This window comes from Paramormyrops kingsleyae, chromosome 6 (assembly GCF_048594095.1).
Source record: "Paramormyrops kingsleyae isolate MSU_618 chromosome 6, PKINGS_0.4, whole genome shotgun sequence".
Classification (NCBI taxonomy): domain Eukaryota; kingdom Metazoa; phylum Chordata; class Actinopteri; order Osteoglossiformes; family Mormyridae; genus Paramormyrops; species Paramormyrops kingsleyae.
Window position 1 is genome coordinate 16,675,076 of NC_132802.1, and position 14,103 is coordinate 16,689,178.

Sequence of the window (14,103 nt, forward strand, 5' to 3'; positions counted from 1 at the left end):
CACTGCTGTCCCTCCAGGTGCTGTGCATGGGCTCCCACTCCACCTTCATGGACAACGCCAACGAGCAGCATGCCGTCATCCTGCTGAAGCACTTCACCGAGAAGAACCGCGCGGCTGTGGTGGACGTGAGGACCCGCAAGAGGAGGACTGGTGAGTCTCGCTTGACCGGGGGTAGGGGACGCGTTGCCCCTCCCCTGGTCCTCACACATGTCCCTGTTCCCTCTCAGTGAAGGACTACCAGCTGGTGCAGCCCCCTGATGGTCAGAGCGCTCCTGTGGGGCCCGTCCCCCTCGCCCGTTACTTGGAGCACTTCACGGCCATTTGCAGTCAACTCCTGCAGAGTGAACTGGAGGGCAGCGCTCCGGATGCTGTGGAGGCCACCTGGGTGCTGTCCCTGGGCCTCAAGGGGCTTTACACCAGCCTGAAGGTCAGCTCTGCACTTTCTTCCACATTTTACACCTTTTAGACCCAGTATTCCACCAGACCACAGAACACTGAGGATTTGGGGGATGAGTTGGTTAATTTCTGAAAATAACTCATAAACAGGTGTATATTCAAATCATACCTGTTTTTTCATGATCAATTCAATTCAATTTTATTTATATAGCGCATTATCACAACATTACATTGTCTCAATGCGCTTTAACCACCTACTGGCCTCCTACCAGTTCACAGGTTTTACCTCCAACGTGCACCCTTCCTCTCCGTCACCTAATTTGTGGTTGGTGTTTGGTTGATGGACTCTCTGTGGCATGTCAACCCAAGCGGTCATGTTCCAAATTCTCTTGTGCAAGTTGGTTAATCACAGCAAGAATTTGGTCTATGTTCTCCCCTGTCGAGGTTATTTATATTTTGATGGCTCGTGGGCAACATTGGGGCCTCATACCAGTGTGATTCTGGGTTCTTTGGTCCCTGTCAGCATGGAGGTGACATCCTCAACACGTTCACATGGGTACCGTTCACCGCGACTCGGCAGAGGGTTAAGGAGGATAGATGGGAGTGTTTATCGGTGCACGAGTCTGGAAGTCTTTTCTGCCCCTGCAGAGACATGGCGTGGAGATGGGCCAGGCTGCTATCCAGCAGTCAGGCCTGGTCCAGCTGCTGGTCAGGAAGTGCAGCAAAGGCACTGGCTTCAGCAAAATGTGGCTCCTGCGAGACCTGGAGATCCTCTCCATCATGCTGTACTCCTCCAAGAAGGAGATCAGCTCCATGGCTGAGGTCACTGATTCGGAGCCTTATGATCGCAAGCCAGAGAAGGAGCACGACTCGGATCATTCTAGCTGCTGTGCCGACGACCCGGACCCCAACAAGCCCGACCCACTTGAGGGCCTCGATGAGGAGACCAAGATCTGCTTCCAGGTGCGGCCTGCCATTGAGCTGGCCTCCCTGGGCTTGGATCCCTCAGGGTCACCTGTAACTAGCTGGGGGGATGCTGTCTCAGAGTCCTATGGCGTGTTTTCATTGTCCTGCTTTTTTGTGACAGATTACTCATGATGCTTTTAATGCCCCGCTGCATATCCTGCGGGCCATGTATGAGCTGCAGATGAAAAGAACAGACTCCTTCTTCTTGGAGGTTCAGAAGAGGTAGGTGGGAAAATGAACAGTGCAACTAATGACTACCGTGTCTAATCCTTGAACGCAAGATTACCGTGTGATTGGCAACTGTGCCATCTTAGTTCACCACCCCACCCCCTCTAACTAAAGAGAACCCTCCCCCAGGTTCGATGGTGACGTGATAAAGACGGATGAGACCATTTGCGCGCTGGCGCAGAAGTGGCAGCCGTCCAAGCGCCCGCGGGCGGAGGAGCGCAGTGCCAAGGCAGTGGACACAGACATGATCGTCGTGCCGTGTGTGGTACGTGTCTCTCACAGACCCCGGCTTCCCCATTAGCGTGTCTCGCATGGGGTTACACAAGCAGCATGGCAGCAGGAGTAGTGTTCATGAGGGAGGGTGGCTGGATCCAGTCCCAGAAGGGGACCTACTCTGGGTATTTCACCAGGTCTGCTCAGATTTCTGAAAGGTTGAAATATTCTTGGCAGTATAGAAAACAGAATGACATGATGGTTGGTGACCTTGATTATGATAATGGGATGTTAAGTAATGGTGACAATGGTGGTGACTGTGATGGTGGTGGTGACGGTGGTGGTGGTGATAATGGTGACTATGATGGTGGTGATAATGGTGACCATGATCATGATGGTGGTGATAATAGTGACTGTGGTGATGATGGCAACAGGTAGCACAAAAGAGAATACACATGGTTTGTGGCTGTAAGTGTCCCATAAACAACTCTCCTGTAAGTAACGCCCTGCTCCTCCCTCCCTCTCTCGCCCCCTCGCCCACACATCCAGTCTAAACCAGGCCGCTGTGAGAGAGCCACGGAGGAGACCAACCTGGTGACACAGAAGCTCATCACCAACACGGAGGGCGAGCTGCAGCGGAGCTACGCCAAGCAGCGGCGCACCAAGAGCTCAGCGCTGCTGCGTAAGGAGCTGGATGCACGCAGCAACCGGGCCGTGCGCCAGTTCCTCTTCAAGGTGAACGAGGCCGTGGCCATCTTGTACGCCCGGCATACGCTGGGCCTGCTGCTGGCGGAATGGCCCGCTGGCGTGCCTGTCAGCGAAGACGTGCTGCAGCTCAGTGGCGCCTCCCACATGGTCTACATCCTGGACATGCTTATGCAGTTGGAGGAGAAGCAGCTATGGGAAAAGGTGGGACTCAGCAGACAGAGTGTGTAGTGGAATGGGGGTTTGGTGTGTGTGTGTGTGTGTGTGAGTGAGACTTAGGTCGGTCTAGCTTTTGGAGGGGTGTGTGAGACACTCAGAGTCAATCTAGCCCTCTGTCCCCAGATCCTGCAGAACGTCCTGAAGGGCTGCAGCGAGGACATGTTGGGCAGTCTGTCCCTCACCGCCTGCCAGTTCATGGAGGAGCCAGGGATGGCGGTGCAGGTGCTGGAGTCCAAGCACCCCTACGACAACGACACCAACTTTGAGGTACGTGGGGCCGGGTTGAAGCAGAGATGGCTAACTAAGCTACCATCCAGTCTGCTCGTCCATGATAATGTGTCGGGTAAGACCTCTTCTTTCCAAAACCAGGATAAGGTCCACATCCCTGGCGCCATATACCTGTGCATCAAGTTCGACTCACGTTGCCACACAGAGGAAGGCTGTGACGAGCTGCTGATGGCTAGCAGTTCTGACTTTGTGCAAGATCTCCACAACTTCAGCGGCTCGCCTCAGAAGTGGACTGACTTCGAGATTCCGGGTGAGCTCGCAGAACTGACACACTGCCTGTCCTCCTGAGACAGGTCACCCTTCCTCTGCTGTCATAGTACTTACCATAAGGATACCTTTAAATGCTAGCATTTTAATGGGCTCTTTGCACATCAGCTTCCACGTTCATGGAAATGCAGTTGGCTTTGGTTTATACATGCTGTTTACAGGACCTGCCCAAACCTATAATAGACGTCGCCTTTGTAAATCCTTCTCCAAAGTGCCAATGAGTAAATTAGAGAAGCGCTTTAAGATGCATGCCTCATCTTACATCCACGGATACCAAATGGAGTCTTTATTCTTTAAATTTTCTGGCTGCAGTTAGCTATAGCTTACGCTAATAAACATCACTCGCGGACTGTGATAGTGTATGCATGTGCCAACGAGGTATCTATGAATATCCCTAGTCATTCTAGCGGAGACTGTCTAACTTAATATGTTCTGTATGTGCTCAAGTACATATTGAGTTAATCTACGTTTGTGTCAGACAGAATCATGGCAACAGGAGAGGTTGCTGTGTGGGCTTTTTGCTTCAGATTCATGAAGAAGCACGACAAACCTCATAGTGTGAAAGTTGGGCAGCACCTGGTAATTTTGTCATAGTCCGAGTTCAAGCTGTTCAATGTTCAGATTTCTGTTGCATGTGCGAAATATGGCCACGTCCTATTTGGCCTCTGATATTGCTTTTGTTGTTGCATGTATTTTATGGTGCGTTCAAATGGGGTCGTGTTTACTGTGTTCACAAGATGAGCCCATTTGTATGGAGTGAATATTCTTTTTTAACTTTTTTAAATAACTAAATTTGTGCACAAATGATTACATTGTGAAATATTGCAGTAAATAAATAATGACGTGTGCATTAATAAATATATTGTAATATTTGACAAATTATATGACATGTTAGCCTAATGGTGTTAAGAACAAAATTCTTCCTGTTAATTTTTTATTGCTAGTTTTCTTTATGTATATATTTGTTTGAATGATGCTGCACGTGGGTGTGGTGGATAGCACTGTCCCCTCACACCTCTGGACCTGGGTCCAAGTCTCCGCCATGGTTCCATGTGTGTAGGGTCTGTACCCCGTGTTGTCGTGGGCTTTCTGCCAGCCACTCCGGTTTCCCTCCACAGTCCAAAAACATGCTGCGCTTAATTGGATTTGTCGAATTGGCTATAGGTATGTGTGAAACTTAAAACTCGATTATGTTTTCGAGACGTTGGGCACTTAGGGAACAACAGTGTTCGTGGTATTGTTTTTCTGGCTTCTGAAACACAAGTTTATCCTTTCTTGCACTTGTAGTTCCTCAAAGAGGAAGCAAGTGAGACATGTTTCACGCTTCAGGATATGACGTAGCTATCTTTTTGTGCAAAGAGCCCATTAGTTTACTTAACTTGATTACGGAAACCCTCATGAGTGCTGGTGGGTTTTTAAATTTTTATTTTTTTTTAAGGATCCTGAGCTGATTTCTGTGACTTACTGAGGGAAAAAATAAACGGTTTGTCTGTTTGCTGTTCCCACAGGTGACACACTCTACTATAGGTTCATATCCGACATGAGCAACACCGAGTGGGGATACAGGTTCACCGTCACTGGAGGCCACCGGGGCAGATTCCAGACAGGTATTATAATGGTGTTCCATGTCATTTGGGCAGATTCCAGACAGGTATTATAATGGTGTTCCATGTCATTTGGGCAGATTCCAGACAGGTATTATAATGGTGTTCCATGTCATTTGGGCAGATTCCAGACAGGTATTATAATGGTGTTCCATGTCATTTGGGCAGATTCCAGACAGGTATTATAATGGTGTTCCATGTCATTTGGGCAGATTCCAGACAGGTATTATAATGGTGTTCCATGTCATTTGGGCAGATTCCAGACAGGTATTATAATGGTGTTCCATGTCATTTGGGCAGATTCCAGACAGGTATTATAATGGTGTTCCATGTCATTTGGGCAGATTCCAGACAGGTATTATAATGGTGTTCCATGTCATTTGTGCAGATTCCAGACAGGTATTATAATGGTGTTCCATGTCCTTTGTTCTGTAGGCTTTGACAGATGCTATTTCAGCTCTAATACTCAATATGCAGACAGGATTCCGCCGCTCCTTTTCTTGGCGATTTTAGGGTTTTCCGTAATTTACTTCATGCCACGCACCCACTTTTCTTCATGGTGTTTTTCTCTAGACTGAAGGCCAGTTGCTAATCTTTGCTCCCAGCAGCTGCTTCTAAAGCTGCTTCAGACCTGCCTGAGCTTTAATCTCTTTGCATGCCGCGAAAGCTAAAATCGTTAACGGTGTCTTGGCTGTTTTAATGGGAGCTGCAGGCTATGCTGCCATGTGCCAAATGATAAGCTTTTTCCTTCTCAAATTCAAAATCAGTTTCTCCAAAGAAAAGGAATAAAATCTTTACACCATCCTAAGCCTCAAATGGGGATCAATAAGGATGGGCAAACTGGAATTGGATACTGTGCTCTTGGATCAGTTAAGGTTCTATGCCATTCACAGGTTTCGAGATTCTGAAGCAGATATTAGCTGATGAGCAGGTGTATAGCCACCTGCCCTTGGCTGACATCTGGGAGTGGCAGGTGGGCGTGGCCTGCAGGCAGACGGGGAGCCAGCGTCTGAAGGCCATTCACCTGCTACTGCGGATGCTGCACTGCCCCTCCCAGCGGTGAGGCACCTCCGTGTAACTCCTGCATCTTACTTCATGAAATGCTCTGCTGTCACGTGCAGGGGGTCTTAACTGGGTCTCTGATGGGGCGTCTGTACCACCGGATGGTCTTAAGAGTCATAACTATAATCAGATTATTTTTTTCCCATTTATATGTAAATTCACATCGATCTGTGGAAATTTTGAAAACCCATTTCTAGAGTAGGAGCTTTTGCTGTCGGCTGTATTCAGCCAGACGGACCCACTACATTATATTTACATTTAAGTTGTTTAGCAGAAGCTTTTATCCAAAGCGACATACAGTTTTGAGAACGCTGGGTTAAATAGTCCCAGGAGAACAACCGGAATTAAGGGCCTCAAACCCACTAGGTCCGGTTCTCATAAAAGATGAATCCAGAAGCTGAGTTGGTATTAACTAGGCCTCTCATTCTGTGCTCTGTTCCTATTTGGCCGCTGTGAATTGGAAAGGAGCAGACTGTCGGTATGCAAGATGGCCGCCCCCCCATAGTATTTTTGTGAAGGATGGATCTGACACACTAACCCTTTGCGTTCATGGCACTTGAGGAGAGCTTTTGCCTCTGGGGCCCAGCAGCCTGCTGGTTGTTGAATTCGACTGTGAGCCCAGAGTCTGACTGACTGCGACCTGTACCATGTTCTTGCCAGGGGCCTCGAGCTGACCCTCCTCCGACCCCTGTGGCGCCTGTTCTGCACCATGGAGACTGGCCTGGGCCAGGACCTTACCAATGTCACCATGCTGCTGCCGCTGCACCGAGCCCTCACAGAGCTCTTCTTCGTGGCTGAGGCCCGGGCCATGGTGAGTAGGACACGGTGGGGGTGGAGGGGACAGCCTCAGTGGTCCGTAGACTGCAGGATGCTGCTTCCCTGAGCCCCATTCAGGTCTTAGAAGAGCAGCGATAGGGAGTCCGTGTGCCACTTTGCCATGTTGTTCCTGCGAGAGAAATTCTGGTTCAGATAATTAGCTCTTGCTGTGTTTTCCAGCCTCAAACAAGGTTTGTTTTTAAAAAGGTTGTTAAGCATCATCAGCAGGGGCCTGATCACTGCAAATTACTTCATAGTGTTCATCTGTTATGGCTAACAGCAGAGCTGCTTGGGAGAGCCCTTTCTATGTAAAACATGAACAGCTGTAAAGTGGTAAACATCTACCACCTTCTTACCCTCCCCCTTTTTAAATGAGTCCCCCCCTCCTCCACCTCACAGAGGTCAGCACTAAACTAAGATTTGTTCCTCTCTGGTCCCTCGTCCTTGGGGATCTCCAGACGTTTCTTATCCAGCCGGGAGATTGAATTCCTCCAGTATGTCCCAGGACATCATCGGGACCTCTTTGCAGTGCCATTAGTTCTCTTGGGTGCCAACCAGTTGGCATCCTTCACTAAGGACAGACTCATCTCCCCCTCTATAAAGGAGCAGTCCTCTCTCTTTCTGGGAGAGCACAATGGCCTTGATTTCAGGGATTATGGCTTGTATCCCTGTCGTTTCACATTCATCGATCCAGTGGCCACAGGTCCTGGTCAAATGAATCCAAGAGAACATCATCTGCAATTAGCAGGAATGTCACGTTTGGCCCTCCATACCAGATGTCCTTCCAGTTACTGCAGCACCTTGATATCCTGTCCTTGAAGATGACAAACAGGATTGGAGACTAGACCGTCCGTTGGCGAGGCCAGCACCCTTTGTAAACAACAACTTGTGCCAAGTATGTAGATACAACTCTTACTGCATTCTTACCAGAATAGCACACAATAGCAGCCCGGTAGCTTGTATTCCTGCAGCCCCTACTGCAGAATGTGGCAGGGAACGTGACCATATGCCTACTGTGTTGGCACATTCCCACGAACCCCCACACAGCTGTGCAAGAAAGTTGATTCTCTGTTCCACCACCAGACTGGAATCTTTAATTCTTGGTTCAACAGGTGAAGTCTCTCCCAATGATAACCCCCCTATAGCTGCAGCTCACAGTCTGGTCCCCTTTTTTAAAAGTAGGGACCACCACCCCTGTTTGTGAATCCAGAAGAGCTCTACCCGCCTCCCATACAACACATCCAGTGCTGATTTTTTTGCCACTGCAGCCTTTCCACCATGAAGACCTCTGACCACCATAGTGACTCAGCTGCAGTGATAGACTCAGACTCTGATTCACCAGGAGCTTCCAACAAAGGCCATATCCACTGGGTTAAAGAATTCCTCAACGTGTTCTTTCCCCTACTTGACAATATTCCTAGAGTTCTTTGCAGTTCCGTACTTGTGCTACACAATGTACACATTTCCTGAGCAGTGGTCCAACTTCCCCTTCTTGAGACATTCAACAGTTGGCCGAAACATCTTTGGGGCTGCCAGATAATCACTTCCCATAGCCTCTTTAGACTCCTCCCATGTCAGGGCTTTTGCCTCTGACTGCCTTTTCTGCAGCTTGTCTGGCCTGCTATCTAACCGCCAAATCAGGAGACCCCCTTGAAAGCACACTGCCCTGAAGGCCTCTGCTTTTGGGTGTGTAAGTTACTGCCATCACAGAGACTGACTGATTTCAGGCTGTACCTCATTGCAGCCACTTCAGTACACCAGTTTTCAGAAGTGATAAGTTGAATTCAGCTTTAGCCATACATTCCTAGCAGACCCTGGGTCTTCCTGGCCATCTGGCCTCCTTCACCACTTTTCACCACTCTTCTCACTTTGGGCACCAAGTAGAAATGACACAACTACAAAGTTGTCAGTGTTTGACATTTAGCCTAGGATGCTGTAGTGCACAGTGAACTTGTGAGTGTCCTGGTGTTTGAACATTATGTTCATTATGGACATTCCATGGCTTTTACAGAAGTCCAGTAACAACTCCGCATCAATCAAATTTGTCCCAGAGGCTGTGACTCAATCACACCCCTCCAGGCATCTGCATTGAAGTCTTCCAATAGGATCATGTGAGATTTTTCCATTTGAGTTCCTCACCTATTTTTCCCAAAAAGGGTTCCTCAAGCTGCAGTTTGGTGCATAAACACAAACAGTCGGATTTTTCCTCTCTGCAAACTGCCGCATAGAAGCCACCCTCTCATTCACTGGGGGACAGACTCCAGCTACGCATCAGTCAGCCTGGGACTTATGAGTATTCCCTTATCTTTCGTCATGGGGGAACTCCTGAGCAGGAGAGATTCATCCCCAGTTCTGAGCTCTGCTTCCCTGCTTGCCCCTGAAATGGCACCATATCTGACCCTGGTGGACCCACAAGATGAAAAATGAACAGATGCTATTGAATGATTTTTTTTTTTTCTTCCATCTTCTGCCCAAATGTCCATTTTCTCTGAACTTTAGACTGCAGTATTTCACATGTCTTTTTGTCTCATTGCAAAGTCTGCAGCCAGATGTGCATTTGAAGGGCCTCTGCATGGTGCAGGGCTGTGTTTACATTTTCAGAATGCAGCCTTGCTAGCGTCAGTGACGTTCTTACACTGACTGCGGTTGGATCCCAGCCTGCTTATCTCGCCCCACCTGTTCTTTTTGTTCCTTGGGTCTTGGAGCTGCCCATCTGTGCGTAGGCTCATCAGTATTTCAGGATGCAAGCAACAGGCCACACTCCCCCACAGGGTGCTCCTTCTTAATGAATGAAGAGGGGAAGGCTTGTGTGGTGTGTGTGTGCTCATGCAAGAGGGGCTGAAGTAGTTTCCATCCGCTTCGGTCCTGCTGATTTCCATGACAACGCCCACTCCCCACGCTACGTGTTCGATTCTTCTATTATCTGCTGAGTCACTGCAGAAACTGATTTTCAGCTCAGGTTCAGTGAATCTGACAGATGTGTGGGTTCTGTTAGTTTGGGAGGTGTGAATATGGCTCCACAGTGAGCAGCAGGGGGCAGTATGCATCCTCCGCTGGGTGACGACTGCTGATGTCGAGGAAGGAACTGGCTCCACGCCTGCATAAATTTTTTTATTTTTTTTTTCCTTTTGAAACACTGAGGACAGGCATGTCTACAGTCAGAGGCATCTTAGATGCCAGTATGATTCAGCAGGATCAATGGGTGATGGGGGCTAGTGCATCGGAAGTGCGTACAACACCTCTGAGTCCTTACTGATTATACAGTGCTGTCATTGTTAAAGTTTTTATTGAGCTGCATTTCAGAGATCCCCATCCATCTTGTGAATTAGTCTATGACCGGTTGCCTCAAAACCATATGAATGTGCTCTGGGGTATTTGTGCCTATGGGACAGTAGTGCCGCACTGCCCCTTCCCCCATACACCGCTTGATGGAGCTTGTTGGTGAAAATACAACCCCGTAGTGGAAACTCGAACTCGCTGGCAAATCAGCTTAGTTTCATTTATTCACTTTTGTCAGCCTTGTATTCGTGATGCTGTGACCTGGTCTTATTTGATTTCGGTTTATGCTGAGGAGTTGCATCTCTCTTTACTGTCTTGTGGCAGTGTGCCGAGCCAGATGCCGCTCCGCACCGTCTAGGGGGTCTGGTGCGTTCGGGCGGCTGCACGGCACGTGTCCATCGGCAGCCATTTTGAGTTTTTTTTTTTTCTTCTTTTTTTTTTTCTCTCAACTCTCTGTGCAGCAGACTTTCCCAGTGATAGTTCAGCACCGGATGTGGTTTCTCACTTCTAGTGTGAATTTCAGAGCAATCAGCTTGACTGTTACTCTTTGAACTGCCTGCAGGACTATGCCATGTGTAATGATGGCTGTTTTTTTATTGTAAATTGACTGAAAACAAAACTGGAGGTGGAGCCATTTTGAAACAGCGAATCACTGAGTTGTACTTGTTCCTGCCCTGCCCTGCGAAAACCCATGATTGGCCGTTCATTTTTAAATTATTTTTTTTTTACGATACTGTCTATACAATTTTTTGACAGTATTGAAAAAGGTATACTTCAGTATCTAATGCATCTGTATAACTTCCCTTGTTAGTTTACTTTGGCTTCACACTTGTTGAATGAACACAGCAGCTCGGCTAGGCGTTAGCTGCACCCTGTTAGCCATGTCATCCCAGTGTTTAATCCCCGTAGGCTAATTTCACGCTGTCGCTGTGCTTCTCTCTCCCACTGGCTTCTCTGTGCCCAGTCCCACTTCCAGAATGTTCCCAGTCACTCTGCTTGTCCTATTTCTTTGCCCCTCTGTGCTCTGTCTCGTTCCCCTGCTGTCACTGGGACTCAGCTGTCCCAGACAAATTCGTCTCTGCTCCTTTGCTGTCAGTAAATGTTCAAAAAGCAAGTCTGATTTATTCGTTCTGCCTTGCAGGAGCAGGGGGTCCTCCAGGAGTACCTACTGGCCTTGACAACCAGCGAGCAGCTCCTGAATCACACGGCACAGGTGAGGGTCCCGTGCAGAGCGGCAGCGAGCAGCAGAGCATGCTGGGAACTGCTGTTTTCCCCCCGAGCTGAGCTGGTGGGACGCACGTGTAGATCCGAGCCCGAGGAGCTCGTCCTACTATTTGATTACTTTGTGATGATATCGTGACTCCGCTGGTTTTGTCTCCATTTTCCCCACCGCGAGACACACTGCAGCCTGAGTTTGAAACAATTTGAATTTAATTTCCATTCTTGTTTATTGTAGCTGCAGTTCTTCAGCAAGGAAGCTTATCTTCTTGGGGGGGAAAAAAAAAATCGGGATTAAAGGCTCAAAACGAACATTTTCCCGATGAATCTCTGTGTGTTTGTTTAAATGGAGATGAGGGTTTGTTTTTGACCCGGCCTGCTGCAGTACCTTCTCCAAGGTCCCAGCACAGAGGAGAGTGAGGGGGTTCTGGTGATACGTGGGCATGATGTTTAACAAAGTGCTCGGTTACTCTCATGTGGTTGATGCGCTTTGCTTGAGCAGAGATGGAAGCTTCTGGAAGCTTTGTGCTTGCAGCTACAGTACAGATCCGTGGTGATGTGAATGAGTCTCTTCCTCTGCGATGAATCACGCTGCACTCTGACAAGCCGGGCTCCCTGTAACCCCCCCCACGATATTTTTTTCCATGTGTGGGCCGCATTTGGGACTAATGCGCCTGTAATTCTATCTCATCACCATACATGGTGGAGGCGTGGGCGGAGGGGTTCGAGTCCTATATCCAACCGCACTGCGCTAAGAGGATGCCTGGGGAGAGGCGGGGCCTGTGCTGGTAGCCCCGCCCCCTCATTTTCTGTCCCTCTGTCTCTCTCTCCCATCAGGCTTTGAAGAATGTCGCTGCTATTAGTCTGGCCATCAACTACTCGAATAAATCAACCAAGCTGCTGGACGTGTCCCCGTGAGTCTGAGAGAGGGTGTCCTCGTCTGAAAAAGAGGCTGGGATTCAGGAAACAGTGGGGATCAGAATGGCAGCATCGACTCCTGAATGTCTTCCAGTGACTGCAGTCTCATGAGAATGAGGAGGCTATTCCGTGGGGGGCAGGCTGAGGACGCACTGCCGTTCACGGCGGGTTTGGGGGGGGGGACGCCGGCTGGCCTGCTAATACTTCAGTTTGCCTTCAGTACATGGGAATGCAGTAACGGCCCACTTTTACGCCACTTTGAAGTATAAAAAAATAGATGCACGGGGCTGGATAATCGATCATCGCAGAAGGAGGTCACCTTGCCTCCCCCCTCGCAGAGAACACAGCAGCCCAGCCTAAAAATACAACAGCCCACGGTGGGGGGGGGGCATTATTCACAGGCGCAAGTGTCCTGGTCTTCAGCTGAGACGTAATAGCATCCTATTCGAATGACCCTTCCAAAAATGCATGACTGTTAACCCCATGATGCGGCTACTGCCCCCAATCTCCCCCTCCCAAAAAAAAGGATTCTGCACAGAAAAGCAGAAAAGGAGCAATAATACAATCGTTGATGGGATGTTCTTTCATTTTCTGTCTGGTTGGGGGTAGGGGTTTGGTTCCGGTTCTTCGGCCAGGCACTTCAGTCTCTGCTCCGAGGCCCAGGTGCAGCTCACGGGGCGGCTTGTCCGCCAGCCTTAACTGCCAGGCAGCATGATGCTGACAGGCAGCATGATGCCGACAGGCAGCACTCTTACATTCCCACCGGGCGACGCGCTGGGTGTTGGTCCCTGCTGGCACGTGAGGCTCTACCTGAGCCTTCCTCAGCATGGGGTCCTTCACGACACGAGACGCATCCTTGGAGACCGCAGAGGAACTCGAGAATAATCACAATTTTACACCCCTCCTTCCGAACTGCCAGGCCTCCTTATCCCATATGCACGTCTCTGCCGCTCGTCTAGGCTTTTGGGAGCGTATCCTATTAGTTTTTAAGTTTCCCAGATCTTTATATTTTATTTTGTACATTTACTTTTATGCCCCCCGCTCCCCCCAGCCTGGGCTTCCCATCCTCCTGCAGTGCAGTGGCTACCCCTGGCTTGATCACGTCCCCTAATAATCGTGAGGATTCCTGCAGGGATATGTGGTTCTGCTTTGGTTTTGTAGCATGGCAGAGCGGTGTATACCAAAGAAAAAAAACAAAAGACTGAATACTGTCACAGCATTCAGGGCCGGAAACATGTCACTGACGAGGTCCTCCTTGGAAGACTGGCACCTTAATTTTTGAGGGTGTGTAAACTCAACAGACTCCTGTCTCAGTGGGTCTCAGAAGAGTGCCAATTGGGGCACTGACCGTCCAGCGCTAGCCCCTGACTATGCCACCGATGGAGGCCCTGCTCTTCCCTGCAGTGTGTTTTATGGGCTGTTAGCGGAGTGACTTGGATGGACCCTGGCCGTCCTCAACATCGCCTGTTTAAAATGTGCCTATGGTTTAGCGAAAAAATATTTAATTTTCATATTGTAAAGGGTTTTTCTTTAATCATATTTTTTAAAAAAAGTATTTAATTTTTGGCTTTTGTATCTTTATTTGTAAGCCGAATTAAATCTGTTTGGGGTTTTGTTTTACTTTGAGTTTGGCTGCGTTTGACTGTATATCTGTGAATAATGTTAAATTCAAATGGAAATAAATGAGGTTTCAAAGAGCAGATGTTTGATTTTCCTGCAGAAGCAGTGCTGACTCTGACTAGTCGCTCGATCCTCCCCGTAAATCTGAACATATCCTACAGCAGAAAGAGACTGTTCCCTTTGACTGGACTTGTGATAAGTTTTGTTTTTTTATTAAGATTGCAATTTTAATGCATAAACCCCTACATGTGTTTTGTTTGGTTTTTACTTTATGTATGCAACTTAAGTTAAAATAAGTAACCCC

General features: G+C 48.6%; 1 protein-coding gene across 1 annotated transcript in view; it reads left to right on the forward strand.

The window, feature by feature from the left end:
• Positions 1-13,876, forward strand: part of zzef1 (zinc finger, ZZ-type with EF hand domain 1) — a 35,000-nt gene extending 21,124 nt beyond the window's left edge. The window contains exons 42-54 of the mRNA XM_023832980.2: positions 18-150; positions 228-427; positions 1,045-1,359; positions 1,484-1,584; positions 1,720-1,855; positions 2,353-2,712; positions 2,851-2,994; positions 3,097-3,265; positions 4,791-4,889; positions 5,780-5,945; positions 6,609-6,759; positions 11,185-11,256; positions 12,099-13,876. Coding sequence (XP_023688748.2) covers positions 18-150; positions 228-427; positions 1,045-1,359; positions 1,484-1,584; positions 1,720-1,855; positions 2,353-2,712; positions 2,851-2,994; positions 3,097-3,265; positions 4,791-4,889; positions 5,780-5,945; positions 6,609-6,759; positions 11,185-11,256; positions 12,099-12,179 — 2,127 coding nt within the window. The 3' untranslated portion in view covers positions 12,180-13,876. The remainder of the gene's footprint in view (positions 1-17; positions 151-227; positions 428-1,044; positions 1,360-1,483; positions 1,585-1,719; positions 1,856-2,352; positions 2,713-2,850; positions 2,995-3,096; positions 3,266-4,790; positions 4,890-5,779; positions 5,946-6,608; positions 6,760-11,184; positions 11,257-12,098) is intronic.
• The last annotated feature ends 227 nt before the right edge of the window (positions 13,877-14,103 follow it).